This window comes from Ranitomeya variabilis, chromosome 1 (genome assembly GCF_051348905.1).
Source record: "Ranitomeya variabilis isolate aRanVar5 chromosome 1, aRanVar5.hap1, whole genome shotgun sequence".
NCBI classification, from domain to species: Eukaryota; Metazoa; Chordata; class Amphibia; order Anura; family Dendrobatidae; genus Ranitomeya; species Ranitomeya variabilis.
This window is the reverse complement of record NC_135232.1, coordinates 1141651556-1141670452: the sequence shown is the minus strand read 5'-3', so window position 1 is coordinate 1141670452 and position 18897 is coordinate 1141651556. Positions and strand designations below refer to the sequence as shown.

The 18897-nt window shown below is 41.2% G+C and overlaps 1 protein-coding gene across 1 annotated transcript in view; it reads right to left on the bottom strand.

The window, feature by feature from the left end:
* Positions 1–18897, bottom strand: part of LOC143800729 (vomeronasal type-2 receptor 26-like) — a 53836-nt gene that overhangs the window by 18775 nt on the left and 16164 nt on the right. The window contains exon 2 of the mRNA XM_077281207.1: positions 8211–8334. Within this exon, the coding sequence (XP_077137322.1) occupies positions 8211–8334 (124 nt within the window). The remainder of the gene's footprint in view (positions 1–8210; positions 8335–18897) is intronic.

The window sequence follows — 18897 nt, the reverse complement described above, 5'->3', positions numbered from 1 at the left end:
CACCCTTCCCATCAGGTATTCGGTAGAGATCTTAGAATCTAAAGAGCTTAGTGTCTTACACACAGAAACAGAATGCAGCAGTTTTCAGACTTAATCTCTACAAAACATTCATCCTGGACCTTCAACAACAGTTAGATAAGTAATTATACTTATGTGGTCATTCATACATACGTGCTCATTCAGGGATTGTTTTTTCTTTTTCCTTTCACTTTTCAGTTGATTTTTACAAGAAGAAAATCCCTTATCTCAATCAGTCCACCTAATTCAGCTCATATTGAGTTGAATAATGTCTTCTGTCACATACAGAGGACCACACCTAATGGAACCCCTCTTCAATCAGGGATGGATTTATTTATTTATCCCTTATACTTATTTACTCACCTCTCATCTCATTCAGAAGTTCTCATAGACATACATACATACAAGGTTCACACAGCCTGCCTATTTTGCACTTTGGAATTAACACAACTCTATATAAAAAACTGCAGCAGTGTCCACTGATAATCTGAAAGCACTTTAAAGCCAAACAACAAAAACCACGGCCTTATACAAAATACAGCTTCATATAATGTACTGCCAATACAAAATGACCAAAATAACAACACTGCACAGAGCTTATCCCAGCTCTGTATTACACACACTAAACAAATACACAACCAATTAGGATATTGACAAATAATACAGATAACAATTATCATCTTATTACTCTATTATTCAACTCTCATATGGACATAAACACACAAAACTCACTGGTGATGTAGATTCTTTGAACCGTGTTGGCAGCCTTTACCCAGAGATATAGAGAGATTCAGAAGAAAGATTGCAAGTGCAAAACAGATTGTAAGAATGACATTTCTCACCTTGCTGCAGCTGGTGTTTTGCATGTCCAATCTCCCAGGAAGCTCCCACATACGGATTCCGAATAGGCTGGTTACCAAAACAGCCCCCAAAACTATCGTAGCTCTTTTCATTCTGAGCCAATGTCAGTACGCCAGATCACCAGTGAGGCCAAAATCAAGAGGTTACACCCGTCATTTTACAAGCGCGCTTGGAGACAAAAAGACACCTCACACATATCCTGTGAGCAAGTCACTTTTATCTGATGTAATGCAGCAAGATGCAGTATTTTATACCATTTACAACAAATGTAACACACAATCTAATTCATGTATCCCCCACCTTCACCCAGGGTCAAACTGACCTTTATTTCTCACGTACCCAGAGCATGTTGTGGCTGACTATTGAGAACATACATGATAAGAAGTATAGTCTCCTTGAAGAGGAGACCATCAGACTACTGCGTCAACATATTCTAGTAATTCTAGCAATTAAAGGCAAGAGGCACTTAAAGGCAACCTATTAACCCTTCTAAATCAGCTATGTGCACACATTGTGGATTTCCTTGGATCCGCAGCATTTTTTACCATGCAGAAACGTTGCAGATCCGCAAATGATTTACAGTACAATGTAAATCAATGAAAAAAAAATGCTGTGCTAATGGTGCGGAAAATTCCGCTTGGAAGTACTGTGGATTAAAAGAAGTAGCATGTCACTTCTTTTGTGCGGATCAGCAGCGTTTTTGTACCTATTCCATTACAGAAATCCACACAGAATCCGCAGTAAATCCACAGCAAATCTGCACAACAAAAAATGCATCAAATCCGCATCTGCGTTTTCTGCCAAGAGATGCAGAATCCGCACAAATAATTCCAGAGGCAATTCCACAACTTGTGCACATAGCCTTAATGTACAGTCCCAAAGCTAGCCAGACATACAACACTTTCAGTCAGAGTGGTAGTGTCTCCTCCAACATAGCTGAACATGAATTATACTAGCGCGCCCACTGGTGTTGCTGGGAGCCTTCTATACCAAAAGCTCCATCCAAAACATTCACACTGATATTGCCGCGGGCCAACCCGGAGCTGCCACATCACCAGAGCAGGTGACGTGCGAGCACCAATGAAAAGGCACCACATCATGGACATGCTCATTAAAGTGATTTCTGGACTTAGACGCCAGTACGCAATGCAGCGCAAGCAATACCCTGGTCATCTTAGACTTGACTGGAGAGCCAGCAGTAACCAATTGTGTGGCACAAGCATATTCAAGGCGCTAGAACCGATGTCCATGCTGAGCAGCCATCCCAGCAGTTGGGACCAAATGGGAGACCACAGCACCTGACATGGTCTGGGATCCATCCCGAAAGTGGGAAAATCCCGATGCCTAATATTACCCCCTGTTAACATTTCCTCTCCGGTGATGTTTGCCATCCTTGAAAGCTGCCACAAGCCGGGAGACATGGATTTGTTTTTGCTGGTCAGCCAAAGCTTTAGATGGTACATAGAACCTGCCCGGGGGTACCTGGCATTAAGACACAGCCTCTCACAAAAGCTACCCCATTGTTGTATGCTCCCAGTTGCCCAATCAATCTGGGGAGAAATGAGGTGCAGACATGACATCCCCAGAAGTACCTCATCCATACCTTCAGAGATAACAAGGAAGGATACTGTCTCCTGATGTTTTGTAGGCATGGTGAGGGTCAAACGTATGGTCTGATGGGAAATCGGGGTTGGTAAAATGGACCCATTGGCTCCCCGAACAGACAATGGCTTATTAAACATTACTAATGGAATTGAGTGCTGTTGGGCAAAAGTAGTGGACATAAAATTGCCCTCAAACCCAGAGTCAACGCAAGCCTCAGCAGTGAAAGTGGTGGACCCAAATTACAAAGAAACACATAAGGCCAATTTGGAAGACACATCATCTGGAACTAGTGAGCCTCTCCCTAAGGCCATTTGATGCTGTGACTCCCTCCGATGCTTAGGATATTTAACCCCTTCCTGAAATGCCCCGTACTAGTACGGCGCATGTCGGATCCACTGCTTTGATGTGGGCTCCTGCGGTGAGCCAACATCAAAGTCGCACCATGTCAGCTGTTTTTTACAGCTGACATGTGCGCGCAACAGCGGCGAGTAAAATCGCGATTCACCCGCTGCTATTAACCTGTTAAATGCCGCTGTCAAACGCTGACAGCGGCATTTAACCGGCGCTTTCGGCCGCACGGCCAAAAATGAGCGCATTGCCGACCCCCGTCACATGATCGTGGGTCAGCGATGCATCAGGATGGTAACCATAGAGGTCCTTGAGACCTCTATGCTTACTGATGCCGACCTGTTAAGAGTCCCCCCCTATGGTTGGCGCTCATAGCAAGCCTGCATTTCTGCTGCATAGCAGCGATCTGATGATCGCTGCTATGTAGCAGAGCCGATCGAGTGGTTCCAGCTTGTAGCCTCCCATGGAGGCTATTGAAGCATGGCAAAAGTAAAAAAAAAGTTTTTAAAAATATGAAAAAAATAAAAAAACATAAAAGTTTAAATCACCCCCCATTTGCCCCATCCAAAATAAAACAATAAAAATAATCAAACCCACACATATTTGGTATCGCTGCATGCCGATCTATCAATAAAAAAAAGCATTAACCTGATTGCTAAACGGCGTAGCGAGAAAAAAATTTGAAACGTCAGAATTACATTTTTTGGGTCGCCACAACATTGCATTAAAATGCAATAACGGGCGATCAAAAGAACATATCTGCAAAAATGTGGTATCATTAAAAATGTCAGCTTGGCATGCAAAAAATGTGCCCTCACCCGACCCCAGATCATGAAAAATGGAGACACTACGGGTATCGGAAAATGGCGCTTTTTTTTTTTTCTAGCAAAGATTTGAATTTTTTTCACCACTTAGATAAAAAATAACCTTGACATGTTAGGTGTCTGTGAACTCGTAATGACCTGGAGAATCATAATGGCAGGTAAGTTTTAAGATTTAGTGAAGCTAGCAAAAAAGCCAATCAAAAAACAAGTGTGGGATTGCACTTTTTTTGCAATTTCACCGCACTTGGAATTTTTTTCTTTTTTTCTAGTGCAAGACATGGTAAAACCAATGCTGTCGTTCAAAAGTACAACTCGTCTTGCAAAAAATAAGCCCTCACATGACTATATTGACGGAAAAATAAAAAGGTTATGGCTCTGGGAAAGAGGGGAGCGAAGAACGAAAACACAAAAATGAAAAAGGGCCGCAGCGGAAAGGGGTTAATAGCATAATGGCCGACTTGCCCGCAAGCAAAACAAGTCGGTTGTGATTGTACAGAGTGGGTGACAGATTAGGCTCTGGAGACATCCATGGGTTCTACTGAGTTGTCACCCTGAATTGGAGGACACACAGGATTGATGTACATTGGAGCCAATAGAAAGCCAGATTTACTCTGAGCTTGCTCCAAACCTCGTTCAGCATGCCGCAGATCAATAGTTATGGACACTGATATCAATTCCTCCAGGGTAGTTGGAATCTCCCTAGTGGCCAAAGCATCCCTGACATGATCTGCCAAACCCCCCCAAAAATAGGTATCAGAACCTCATCAGGGAACCTTAACTCTGAAGCCAGTGTATGGAACTGGATGACAAATTGACTGACCATGGACAAACCCTGAATTAAATCCTTCAGGGCACACAAAAAATGTGAGGCATTGTGAATCAGTTGGTCCTCTCACTCCCATAATGGTGTATCCCACTCCAACGCCCTGCCTGTCAAAAGAGAAATCACAAACCCCACCTTGGTTCACTCAGTTGGGAATCCTGAAGCCAGTAACTCCAGGTGGATTGAGCACTGATTCATGAAACCTCTGCAAGCCTTGTTGTCTCCGGAAAATTTCTCTGGTAGCGAAAACGTGGTACCATGCAACAGCTAAAGCCATAGAGGCTGCTTGGCTAGCTGCCTGATTTGCCACGGCAGCAACATAAATAGCTGAAGTCACCCGATCAAGAGTGGGCATCCTGCTCTTCAGCTGTTGAATGTACTGCTGAAGTCGCTGCTCACCCGCCATTGCTAGCCAGACCTTGGCACTATTATACTGTTAGGGTTGGCAGATTGCACTAAATAAAATAAATAATAAAGCGCAATCGAAACCTGGGGTCCACTGTGCAGAGATGGAAATCTGCTGCTACAGTTGAATGACGGAACACGCGTCGATCGATTACTTCACAGAAATGAAAGAGCTGTTCTGCAACTAAGCTGAGTCACTCGCACACAGAAACAAAAGAGCTGCTCTGTAACTGAGCTGTGTCACTCGCACACAGAAATGAAAGAGAGGCTCTGCAACTGAGCTGTGTCTCTCGCACACAGAAATGGAACAGATGCTCTGAGCTTAATACCCTGACTAGGCTTGTGCTTGCTCTGGAACTTTACTGTGCTAACCGCACACATGTAGGAGACAGATGCTAAGCCAAGCGGCTAATTACCCCCACTGATGCTAGCTGCCTGCCTAAGTGTAAAGTCCCAAAGCTAGACAGACATACAATACTTGCATTCACAATTCGGCATTCAGAGCCCTGTAGTGTGCATAAACAGAAGTTTTTCTTCACATATGGGGTATTGGCAAACTCAGGAGTAATTGTACAACAAACTGAATGGGTCAATTTCTCCTTTCACCCTGGTGAAAAGTCAACATTTGGGACTAAATTAACTTTTTTGTTGGGAAAATATGATTTTTTATTTTCAATGTTCAATGTGATAAACTTTTGTTAAGCATCTATAGGTTAAAGTTGGTTACCACACATCTAGATAAGTTAGCTGGTTTACACTGTTTAGGCACATCAGCGGCTCTCCAAATGCAACATGGCGTCCATTCATTTTCCAGCTAATTTTGAGTTAAAAAAGTTAAATGGCACTTGTTCTCTTCCGAGCTCTGCCGTGCGCCAAAACAGTAGTTTTCAGTGTTCTCAGGTGAAAAATGTTTGTGCAGTTTCTCCTGTTACCCTTGTGAAAATAAAATAATTGAGTCTAAAGTAAAATTTTTGTGAAAAAAGTTAAATGTTGATTTTTTCTTTTCACATTTGTAAAATTCCTGTGAAACACCTGAAGGAGTTAAGAAACTTAATGAATGTGGTTGAGAGCACCTTGAGGGGTGCAGTTTTTTAGAATGGTGTCACTTTTGGTTATTTTCTGTCATATAGTCCCCTCAAAGTCACTTCAAACGTGATGTGGTCTCTTAAAATAAATCGTTTTGCAAGCTCTGCTGTGAAAATGAGAAATCACTAGTCAATTCTAACGCTTCTAGCTTAAAATTATTTTTCAAAAATTGTGATGATGTAAAGTAGACATGTGGGAAATATTATATATTAACTATTTTGTGTGACATATCTCTCTGATTTAAGGGCATAAAAATAAACATTTTCAAGATTGCTCCTTTTTCAAAATTTTCTCCAATTTTTTTTATATTTTCCCCCAAAATAAACGCAAGTTGTATAGAGGAAATTTTCCACTGCCGTGAAGTACAATATGTCACAAAAAAAACTAACTCAGAATTAGTGCAATCCCTTGAAGAGCTCCAGAGTTATTACCCCATAAAGTGACACTAGTCAGAATTGTAAAATTTGGCCAAGTCATGAAGGTGAATCAAGCTCATAGGTGCAGTGGTTAACTATGTTGCTTACTGAAATTTTTATATTATCGTTTAGCTGAGATGTTGAACCTTAACGCACCCTTCCAATGTTTTTTTTCTTGCACTGCTGAAATTTAATACTCACCTGTCGGCGCCTTCATCATTTTCCAACATCGCTCCCTTTTGCCTCCATCGGAAGGTGACCTCCAGCATGCTGCAGTGTTTCATGGAGCATGACGGAGGTCATTTTTCAATACGTCTTTGAGAGCCTTGCTCTGACTTTCATACATTTGCATTGAGAGCTTGTGACAAAGCTTCTGATTTCCAGACAGTCAGAAGCTACTGACACCAGGTGGTGCTGCGGGATCAGAATAGTGCAGAAAAACTGGAAAGATGATGGAGGAGAGTAAAAGAACAAGGGCAGGGGACTTACATTTAAAGCACCACTCCAGCCCTGAAAAAATACTCTGCTGGAGTGGTGCCTTAAGTTCCTAAATAAAGTGAAAAATAAAGTAAAAATCCTTGTTGGGGTCGCACACAAATAATAGTGTAAGTCTCTTGGTGTGACTAACTCAAGGTTAACCCTAATAAAGGGTGGCATAATGTTAACTTATGATGCATCAGCATATATAACAATATTGATCTCATAATGAAAGATCACCTCCTTGTTTGCCCCAACCATAATTCATTTTCCCAATCTACTGTATGTGCAGCTGATTAAACTACAAGAAGGAAGATTTAATAAATATAAATTAGTTGTCCCAAATCAACAAATACCTATACTGATGAGTGGCACTTCTAAATGGTCACAGATACATAAACAAAGGTATTTGGAACAGGGACCCAAACTTATATGTACCTATGTGCAAAAATTAGAAGTGACAAAAAAGCTTTAATTAAAATTGCTAAGTTTTATTTATACATGATTAAAATAACGACATAGGTTAAAAACAGGAAAAGGTGGTAGGAAAAAAGAGGAAGCTGGAAATAAACCTCTCAATATATATATAAACAAATAGCGAGAATATCAATTTATATGTTGAGCACTAGAATAGTGAAAAATTTAAATGTAGACAATTTAACCCATATTGGAGAGTGATATACCTCAAATCATTACAGTTGCTGTTTCAGAGAGTGCAGGAAAGAATCTGCCTCTGGGCCCCGATGCTCATGATTCACCCTTCTTCTTCGGGGGAAAAGACCGGGCCCACCCAATGGAAAATCCATGTGCCAATGACGTCCGTAGTTGCTGGTTACAATGGCACATGTGCAAGCCGGATACGGCACATGACGAAAATGAAGTATCCAAGCTCCGATCATGTGACCTGCCTAACGGAGCCGAGCGACGTGACAGGCACATACAGATCGCAGATTCAAGATCCTTTCTGCATCCACCACTTGAGCATGCGCTCCACCAGACATTGTATTTGAGATAATCCCAATCTTCATATCTTTTTGGGGGGAAGCATAATGGGGTATAACACAAGGTAAGGAGCATGTGCTTGATGTAAAAGGTGTAAACTTGAAGTGATGAAAAAAATGAAGAGTTCTACCACATCCTTATTTATGTAAGTGAACAAGGACTTCATACAAGAGGGAATATTTACAGAGGTACATCTATATTTAAAAATATATTAAAATGAATTAGGCTAGAATAATGATTTAGTATACAGTTCACTTAAATCACAAAAAAATCACAAAGCACATCACAAATGAATAAAAAATGATACATTAAATTATTTTGATCAGAAATGTAATTTATATTTACCAGTTATATTAGATATTTCTCCTTCTGAGCACATTATACAGCCATAACAACAGACTGGCTTGGTGTTAATATTGATCTTTCTGCTACCAGGTGGACAATTTTCTGAACATTGAGATCTTGGTACCTATGAAGAGAAGTAATATATTATAGAGAACGATACGTTACTCCATTAGAGTAGTGTTTCCGAAGAAGGGATCGGTAACATTAGTAGAGATAGGCTTGCCACTCGGGTTGAGCAGTAGAATAGTGAAACATTTTAGTTTAGACAATTCAGTTGCACTATATATTTGACATTTCGGTCCTAGATTCCGGATCTTTATCAGAAAGCAATGGATTGCCATAAACAGGGTAATTCAAGGAGACATGGCGCAGAGGGATTGTGACAAAAGTCACACATGCAGTGGCACAATCCATTTAGAATTACCCAGTCTACGGAAATGCATTGCTTTCTGAGGAAGATCCGGAATCTAGGACCAAAATGTCAAATATAAAGTACTAGATGGTAGCCCGATTCTAAAGAATCGGGAGTCTAGAATCCATATATACTTTATTTATTCAAATGTAAGAATAATACAATTAATAAATAATAGTAAGAAAGAACAAAAAATGGCTGCACTCACCAGCTCTTGACAATTCTTGTTATTTAAGGTACAGTTACACAGGATCCATGAACATGCTTATGAGGGGAGTGATGAAAGACATCAGACAACAACTTTGCGTGTTGTGGCAAATGCCACAACAACGGTTCTTTGCTTAAGAACAATAATGTAAAAAATATGTATCAATAACTATGTATATTGGTATGTTCTATGACATTTTAAAATATTTCATTATTATGTGGAAGGGCTCTTAGTACCCATACTGGTGCATACTTGTGTGCCCATCAGGTATTTTCACAGTAATTTTACATCTGATGGGTTGGTATGAAACGTTTTTAATCATCTCTTGGGCTTAGCTAAGCCTTCATTTTAAATAATTCTAATAAGTACAACAGAAATAAAAGCCTTTTTGTGTATCCAAATTTTTTGTTTATTTTTACAGAAGTGTAAAATTTAAGAAATCAACGTTCATAGTACACCGATGGGCTAATATAAGCATGCCCATCAACCACGTCACGGTAGCCTTTGAACTGATGGGTCCTAACTAACTGATTCCTATTTCTTAATACTCAAACCTCTTTCACATCTGCATGTTTCTGATATTTGCAGAAGTAATGTTAAAAACAATACAACTTCCACACTTGGCACCAAAGAACTGACCTACAACACACTTTCAGCAAGTGCCATGCAATGTAGATGAAGCTTGGAGTTAACTTGCAGTAAATGCGGCAAACGCGGCTTCGACAATTGCATTAAATGCAGCCACAACAAAAACACTGGTAAGTGGAGATTTTGTGGCGAAAACTGCAGAAACCACATGTGCCGCACCTGCCGCAAGTGAAGTACAAATTCCGTATACATTGCATGCAACTTACAGCAAGAGTGGCGTGGGTCAGCCCTTAGGCAGGAAGTGCAGAAGTAGCCTTTTTTCCACCATAAATTCTCCAAATAGCAGAAAAATGTTGATGTGAAAGCAAAATCTCTATTCTTTCCCTATCTATCTAAATATGTACCTATCTATATATCTATTTCTATGTACAGAACACACCTGGAGATAGAGATGTGTGTGAACAGCCATCCCACCCGTCTCTTACCTGTTCACAAAAACCTCACCCTTTTTAAAAACAAAATGAAATCTCTCAGCAGCTATACTGCTGGAGCTTCAAATACAGGTTCCTATCACCAAATACAGGCATTTGGATGATACACATCTTACATCTTGTACTTAATATGTGTTCTACTTACCTATAAAAATATGTATTGATATATCATATTTCTAAATTTATGTAGATATGATATAGAGTTATTAACCCTATATGCTAATGAGTACGTATGTTATATACGTATTTCCTACATAAGTACTTAAAATCTACACTCACTGGCCACTTTATTAGGTACACCTGTCCAACTTCTTGTTAACACTTAATTTCTAATCAGCCAATCACATGGCGGCAACTCAGTGCATTTAGGCATGTAGACATGGTCAAGACAATCTCCTGCAGTTCAAACCGAGCATCAGTATGGGGAAGAAAGGTGATTTGAGTGCCTTTGAACGTGGCATGGTTGTTGGTGCCAGAAGGGCTGGTCTGAGTATTTCAGAAACTGCTGATCTACTGGGATTTTCACGCACAACCATCTCTAGGGTTTACAGAGAATGGTCCGAAAAAGTAAAAAAATCCAGTGAGCGGCAGTTCTGTGGGCGGAAATGCCTTGTTGATGCCAGAGGTCAGAGGAGAATGGGCAGACTGGTTCGAGCTGATAGAAAGGCAACAGTGACTCAAATCGCCACCCGTTACAACCAAGGTAGGCCTAAGAGCATCTCTGAACGCACAGTGCGTCGAACTTTGAGGCAGATGGGCTACAGCAGCAGAAGACCACACCGGGTACCACTCCTTTCAGCTAAGAACAGGAAACTGAGGCTACAATTTGTACAAGCTCATTGAAATTGGACAGTAGAAGATTGGAAAAACGTTGCTTGGTCTGATGAGTCTCGATTTCTGCTGCGACATTCGGATGGTAGGGTCAGAATTTGGCGTAAACAACATGAAAGCATGGATCCATCCTGCCTTGTATGGAGCATCTTTGGGATGTGCAGCCGACAAATCTGCGGCAACTGTGTGATGCCATCATGTCAATATGGACCAAAATCTCTGAGGAATGCTTCCAGCACCTTGTTGAATCTATGCCACGAAGAATTGAGGCAGTTCTGAAGGCAAAAGGGGGTCCAACCCGTTACTAGCATGGTGTACCTAATAAAGTGGCCGGTGAGTGTATATGTCTATGGCTACACTAATTTTTTTTTGTTTTTGTTTTTTTTCCTTATCTCTATACATAGAATTTGCCTATTGCTCTCTATGTTATTAGAAAAACTGAATAATGAAAAAAAAGAAAAGTAACTTTAAACTAAAATATTTTTGTAGATAATATTACGTGTGAAGACTTTAGTACTATCAGCCAATAATTGTACTTGAAGTGGTGTATTAACCACTTTAACCCTCACATTGCAACATTGCTTCACCCTGGAAAAAGCAACATACAATTGACCATGGGCAAAAGCAGGTTCTGGTAGATAAATGCCAACTCGATGGAGGGTCTGGCCTTGAGATTTATTTATGGTCATTGCAAATGCGGGCTTGATGGGAAATTGTCTCCGTCTTAATTTAAAAGGTAATCCAGTCTCTGATGGACACAAATCAATTCGTGGAATGAATACCACATTTCCTGCTGCTGACCCACTAATTACTTTAGCCAGTATGATATTGGCATGTAAGGCAGTGACAATGAGCCGCGTACCATTGCAGAGACCTTTGTTCTTGTTCAGATTACGTAATAACATGACAATGGTGCCAATTTTAAGTTTCAGCCGATGTGAAGGCATTCCAGTTGGTGTTAGTGAATTCAAAAACTCAAGTGGGTATTGATCGAGGTCATCAGCTTCATCAGGATCGATGGAATCATCACTGATATATTCAGTATAGTCACCTATCAATAAATCCATGACTTGGGAATTGACTTTCTCAACGTCCTCATTTTTTGGACATAAAATTGCATGAGATGCAGCTGTATTTATGCTTTCGGTGTCATTCACATCAATACAAAGATTATCTCCAAAAATTTCAATTATTAAAGAGCCAGTGCATACCATGTCTGGAGGAATTTCAATTACGTCATCTCCAAGGTTATGTTCATTAGATAGTTTACCATTTCCCAGTTGAAGCAACCAACTGCTGTAGTGAGGATCAATGGAGCGCATGTTGTTAATAAGTGGCAGGCGAGTAAAATGTTGCCAGTGTTGTGAATATTTTATACAGCTCTCTACAACATCAGTTCTTGTCCCATGAGGGATGACAGGAAGACATTGTCTAAAGTCGCCTCCAAAAACAATCACTTTACCTCCAAACGGTGTTTTTTCTTTGTGAGCTACATTTGTTGTCATGACATCACGTAAAACTCTATCAATGACATGCAATGCATATTTGGATAGCATTGTGCACTCATCAATAATAAAAAGTTTAGTGCTGTGCAAATCTTTTGCTGCATCGGTATCATTCTTAATCCTGGAAACAGATGTTTCATTCACAGGAATTGGAATCCCATAAAGAGAATGAATGGTTCGTCCACCTTGTAGCAAGTTGGCGGCAATTCCAGTAGTGGCAGCAAGTGACACAATGTCTCCTTGTCCTCTTAGCTGATGTAGGAGTAGATGATATAGGTACGTTTTTCCGCTGCCACCAGGACCATCAAGGAAAAAACACTTTGCTGTAGAATTAGTGTCTTCTAAAGCTTGAGTGATAGCATCAAAAGCAAAAAGTTGGTCCTCATTTAGAGTAGCTTTCATTTCAGCAGCTGCTGATAACTCATAATCTTTATCATACTGTGGGAGGAGGTGTTGTTTCTTGACTGGACGTGGCAAATTAAAATCAGTATAAGTTTTGCCATGAGCTTTAAGAACATGTTGGACATCTGTCATAGCATAGCCTTCACAATTGACACACTCCAGAGTGTCGGAGTGGTATGCATAGCAGTAGTCTTCTACAAAGTGTTCCTTAAATTCATCCCATAAGTCCCGAGGTTTAGCTGGAGGACCAAAAATACAAATGTAGGCAAACATGTCACGTAGCTGTGCTGGCATGTTGAGAATACTGGCATCAAGTAATGTATTTCTCCACAGACTATCATCAAATAGTAAGCCAAGAGCTAATGCCGCATCTTTGAAGGTTTCATGTGTGACTCCGTGTACAGTTTTTATGCTGTCAAAACTGGTTGCACCTTTGACATGTAACAATAACAATCTTAAATAGTAGCGTTCTTGGTCTTTCACACTGACAGTATACATTCGTCCAATCACAGAACCACCTGCTCGCTTTCTAACTTCCCAAGAACCTTCTTTCCAAACATAGTTTTCGGGAATTTCACGGTATAAATAAATATGAGCATGATGGTCGTTCTGATTAAGCTTGAAGTAGGCCATAAGTGTAGAATTTTGATGGAGCTTTTGTTTGATGTTTCCAATAGAGTCATCCTCATGAAAATAGAGTGGCTGAGAATGCGGTAGATGTACAGCAAGGCGAATGATGCTATGAGATTGTTTATGCATTGGATATGAGAATATTGGCCAAGCTGCCTCTGGTGCACTGACATATCTTGAATCCATGAATTGGTGTGTTTCATCATGTTGGATGTTAGTCTGGCAGATTTCAAGATTGGCTTTATCATGTCCTTTGTAGACGTATTTAAATAAATATTTCACAGCCTGAATGGAACCACAAACTTCGACATTTATATGGCACTTGTATTTTAATAGCAGGAACGGATTATATGGAACCACCCACGAATTGTCAATCATGTTAGAATGGTGTTGAAAAGATGGGCCAAAGTGTCTGCGATAAGTAGGATAGGCTTCCTTAGCTATGATGGTTCTTCGTTGCAAATCTTTAGGGAAACCTTTTGTACACTTCCCCAGATCCATACAGGGAGAATTTGGGTTGTGTTCTCCACATGGACCATGAATCATATGTTGGAGAACAATTTTATGGAGCTGACGGTAGTGGGTAGGATTGGGAATTTCAGCCCACACTGTATTGTCTATGTCCTCCTCAGTCCTTAATTTGGAGTTGCTGTCCAGAATAATCAAAATGTGAGCGTGTGGAAGGCCACGTTTTTGAAATTCAATTACATGAACCATAGCGCAAACTTTCCCAAATAATCCGTTGTTAATGTCTTTTAAGAGTGCTTCCAGTTTTATTTTGAAAACACGTGCCACCAAATCAGGTCTATGTTCCACACGCTGCCAAGGTTCCAAATTCTCAGTAATATCATTCCATTTCGGATTACAGGTCATGGTGATGAATAGATCAGGACGACCATATTTAGTCACAATAGCCATGGCATCCTGGTACCGCTGCTGCATATTCCTGGGACTGCCTTCAAACGAAGATGGTAAAATGACCGTTTTTCCAATGGGGATGCCCTTCTCAATGGATTTTTTCTGGAGATGTTCCTGGAGTACACAATAATCCTCTACTTTCAATTCCTTTTGGTGTTGACGGATATAATTTAGGCGATTTGCCTCGATTTTCACATAAGCATCCACTAAGTACTGCTGAGTGAGTTTGCCACCATTCAGGAGTGGATTAAACTGATTACGGACAGACAGCACATAGCAGTAATATTGCAGTTGTGTAACTCTGCGTGGACTTTGCCCTTGTTGCTTGAGGCCATCATGCCAGCCCTGGTCTCCGTAAGGGAAAAATAAAGGATAGAGTAAAGCATCTAAATTACTGTGTAGAATGCTGACCTGTTGTGTTCTTGGCGCCAAAGGATTTTTGGGGTCCGGTTGTAAATGTATTAAAATATCACGATTAAATGGTGGCTCTCCATTGTCATTTTCAAATACGACAGCAACTTCATTGACAGTTGGATTATTATATCGGCGAGGGTCTTGATTCCGATCTTGTTTAAGGGCCATGATGATATTTGGCATGAGAGTGCCATTAGCTTCAGCTTTAAGATGTTCTTCATGTTCCACATCTCGTAACATTTTGTAGGCAGCAACAAAGGGATTCACATTGTCTAACTGAAGAGCAATTATACTCATCAAAGTGGGATGACATTTTTGATTTTGTTCACAGTTTAAACGTTGTTCATTCGCGGTAGCGGTATCCAAAATATACAGTTGGGCATAAGCTGGAACTTGATCATCACTGGGATGTAGGGTTCCAGTACGATGATATATTTGTCCATGTATACGGAAACAGTAAGGGCCATGTCCAGGTGGAGGGGATATATTGGCACCCATGGAGGCGAAAGCAAATGAGCTGTTAATACTACGAATATTTTCCATGAGATTCTTACTGAACTCACTCTCCCCTGTCAGCAATCGTTTAAAGACCTCGGGATATTGGGGTATAGGTATATGCACTTTATTCTTGTGACAACACAGAGTAAAATTTTTATCTGCTGGTATCTCAGCATTAAAATGTAATGCTTGACAATGTTCACATAAATAGTTCATAGGACCACAGGAGTGTTCTACTATGGTACTGTCATCATTAGTAAAACCTGTAGGATGTTGAGGTACAGGTTGTGGTAACGGAGCATTGGAATGTTTCTTTAAGCCAACATATATAAAGCGTGGACCTGGTAGAGGATCTTCACTGTCCACAGATTCAATCACTGAGGAGTTGGAAGGTGTATCGTGGTCAGGGTTTATTAATATGGAGGTGCAAGCGGTTTTTTTGCGCCGTTCACGGCGTGCACCAGCTGCATTTGGTAATGGTTTGTTTGTTGCCTTAGAAGAGTCAGGTGTGAAGCATGTCTTATAAGCAGACTTAACGGTGTACAGGCGACGGCGTTTATAATTTGGAGTGTAAGTAGGACAGTGTTTGCGCTTACGTGCAGATTTACCAACGGTTAAAGGAGCTTCAGGCTGCACACATTCTATGAATGGAGACAAAGAAGCTGTATTGTGGGCAGAATCTATGACTGAGGACTTGGAAATATTATGTTTGCAACGTTGAGAGCGTGCAGCAGCAGCTTTATTACTTAATCAATTAGTTTTGTCCTCAAAAGACTCATTAGTAATGCGTTTATTGCAAGCAGCATTAACAGTGTCCAAGCGCTTCTGTCTGTCCTCTGTAGTCTCGTTAGCACGCTGTTTGCGCTTACGTGCGGCATCGGCGGCTTTTCGCTCTGCGTCATTGGTATACTTATTATCAGACCTGATGTTACGTGCGCCATCAGCAGCTTTGGGCTCTGTGTCATTAGTGTACTTAACAGTGTCCAGGCGCTTGCATCTATCCTCTGTACTCTTGTTAGCACGCTGTTTGCACTTACGTGCAGCATCGGTGTCTTTTCGCTGTGCGTCATTGGTATACTTATTATCAGACCTGATGTTACGTGCGCCATCAGCAGCTTTGGGCTCTGTGTCATTAGTATACTTAACAGTGTCCAGGCGCTTGCATCTATCCTCTGTACTCTTGTTAGCACGCTGTTTACGCTTACGTGCAGCATCGGCGGCTTTTCGCTCTGCGTCATTGGTATACTTATTATCAGACCTGATGTTACGTGCGCCATCAGCAGCTTTGGGCTCTGTGTCATTAGTATACTTAACAGTGTCCAGGCGCTTGCATCTCTCCTCTGTACTCTTGTTAACACGCTGTTTGCGCTTACGTGTGGCATCGGCGGCTTTTCGCTCTGCATCATTACCATACTTTATATCAGACCTGATCTTACGTGCGCCATCAGCAGCTTTGGACTCTGTGTCATTAGTATACTTAACAGTATCCAGGCGCTTGCATCTATCCTCTGTACTCTTGTTAACACGCTGTTTGTGCTTACGTGCAGCATCGGCGGCTTTTCGCTCTGCATCATTACCATACTTTATATCAGACCTGATCTTACGTGCGCCATCAGCAGCTTTGGACTCTGTGTCATTAGTATACTTAACAGTATCCAGGCGCTTGCATCTATCCTCTGTACTCTTGTTAACACGCTGTTTGCGCTTACGTGTGGCATCGGCGGCTTTTCGCTCTGCATCATTACCATACTTTATATCAGACCTGATCTTACGTGCGCCATCAGCAGCTTTACACTCTGTGTCATTAGTATACTTAACAGTATCCAGGCACTTGCATCTATCCTCTGTACTCTTGTTAACACGCTGTTTACGCTTACGTGCGGCATCGGCGGCTTTTCGCTCTGCATCATTACCATACTTTATATCAGACCTGATCTTACGTGCGCCATCAGCAGCTTTGGACTCTGTGTCATTACTATACTTAACAGTGTCCAGGCGCTTGCATCTATCCTCTGTACTCTTGTTAGCACGCTGTTTACGCTTACGTGCGGCATCGGCGTCTTTTTGCTCTGCATCATTACCATACTTTATATCAGACCTGATCTTACGTGCGCCATCAGCAGCTTTACACTCTGTGTCATTAGTATACTTAACAGTATCCAGGCACTTGCATCTATCCTCTGTACTCTTGTTAACACGCTGTTTACGCTTACGTCCGGCATCGGCGGCTTTTCGCTCTGCATCATTACCATACTTTATATCAGACCTGATCTTACGTGCGCCATCAGCAGCTTTGGACTCTGTGTCATTACTATACTTAACAGTGTCCAGGCGCTTGCATCTATCCTCTGTACTCTTGTTAGCACGCTGTTTACGCTTACGTGCGGCATCGGCGTCTTTTTGCTCTGCATTATTAGTATACTTTATATCAGACCTAATCTTACGTGCGCCATCAGCAGCTTTGGGCTCTGTGTCATTAGTATCCTTACTATTAGAGCTCATGTTGGCTAAGCTAAACAGCTTTAAGCGTGGTGGTGGCAAACAACAGGTTAATAAGAGGCAGTGTCAGGTAGTAGGAAAATAGCCAGTTAATAATAGGCAATAGTTCTTTGCAGGAATACAGATATTAATAAATAGGCAGTTTATATTGCAGAGAAATTGCTGGGCAATAATGGACAATGTCCTTATGTGGCAAATAATAGAGCAATATACCCAGTGTGGCAAAGAAGAGGTTAATAAACGGCAGTCTCTCAGTATAACAGTCAGTGAATAATAGGCAGTATATGGAGAAAACACCAAACAGAAGTTCAAAATTGGTGTGAAAATGTCACTAAACCACTTCACAACTAAATATATATAGTTTTGGTAAATGGTATTATCATTTTTTTGACGAAATTCGGCAGGAGCTTGAAGAGCGACGTCACTGGGACCGCCTCCACGCAGTAGAAACTTGCTGTGAGGTAAAAATTCAAAAATCACACCAAAATGGCGGGCGGAGTGTGTCACAGTACGGCACATTTCTGATTGGTCGCTCGCGGCAGGCGGCAACCAATCAGAAAAGTGCCGCGCACCACGAAGGCATATATCTTTGTCCACCCTGAGCGGGTGTAGGACGCTGGTGACGTCACTTATCTCCGGACATTATCTCCGGACAAAGCCACGGAAGTTGGCACAAATTGCCGGAAGTAGTATTCTAGGCAATTATATATTAGAATTTAATGTTATCAGTGTTTACCTTTGAACGTTTATATTGTATTGTCCTGTCACCAGCCATGTGTACGATTATCGGCCAAAAGCCTCTCTGGAACCAATAATCACCCCATGTAAAGGTATCTTTATAAGTTAAAGATTCAGAATACTATGACTTATATCATATCCTGAACAGTCAAGTTTTTTATGAACCGTTAAGGTTTTTTGGTTGAAGTAAAAAAAACTCTGAGTGTTTACAGTTTGAAACCATAAAATGTTGAAAAATTATGTCATTCTTGAGTATATCACTCAATGGTGCTCATAAACGTGTCAAATTTGATCTATAATATACTTTAATATACGTTACTTTAATCTTTAATATACTTAAGAACAGGGCCGCAGACATCACACAGGGGGTCTGAAACACCGCACAGTGGTCCAAAATATCGCTGTGCTCTGCCTGTGGCCCCATATGCTGCCTGGGGCCCCTGTGCTCTGCCTGTGGCCCCATATGCTGCCTGGGGCCCCTGTGCTCTGCCTGGGGCCCCTGTGCTCTGCCTGGGGCCCCATGTTCTGCCTGGGGCCCCTGTGCTCTGCCTGG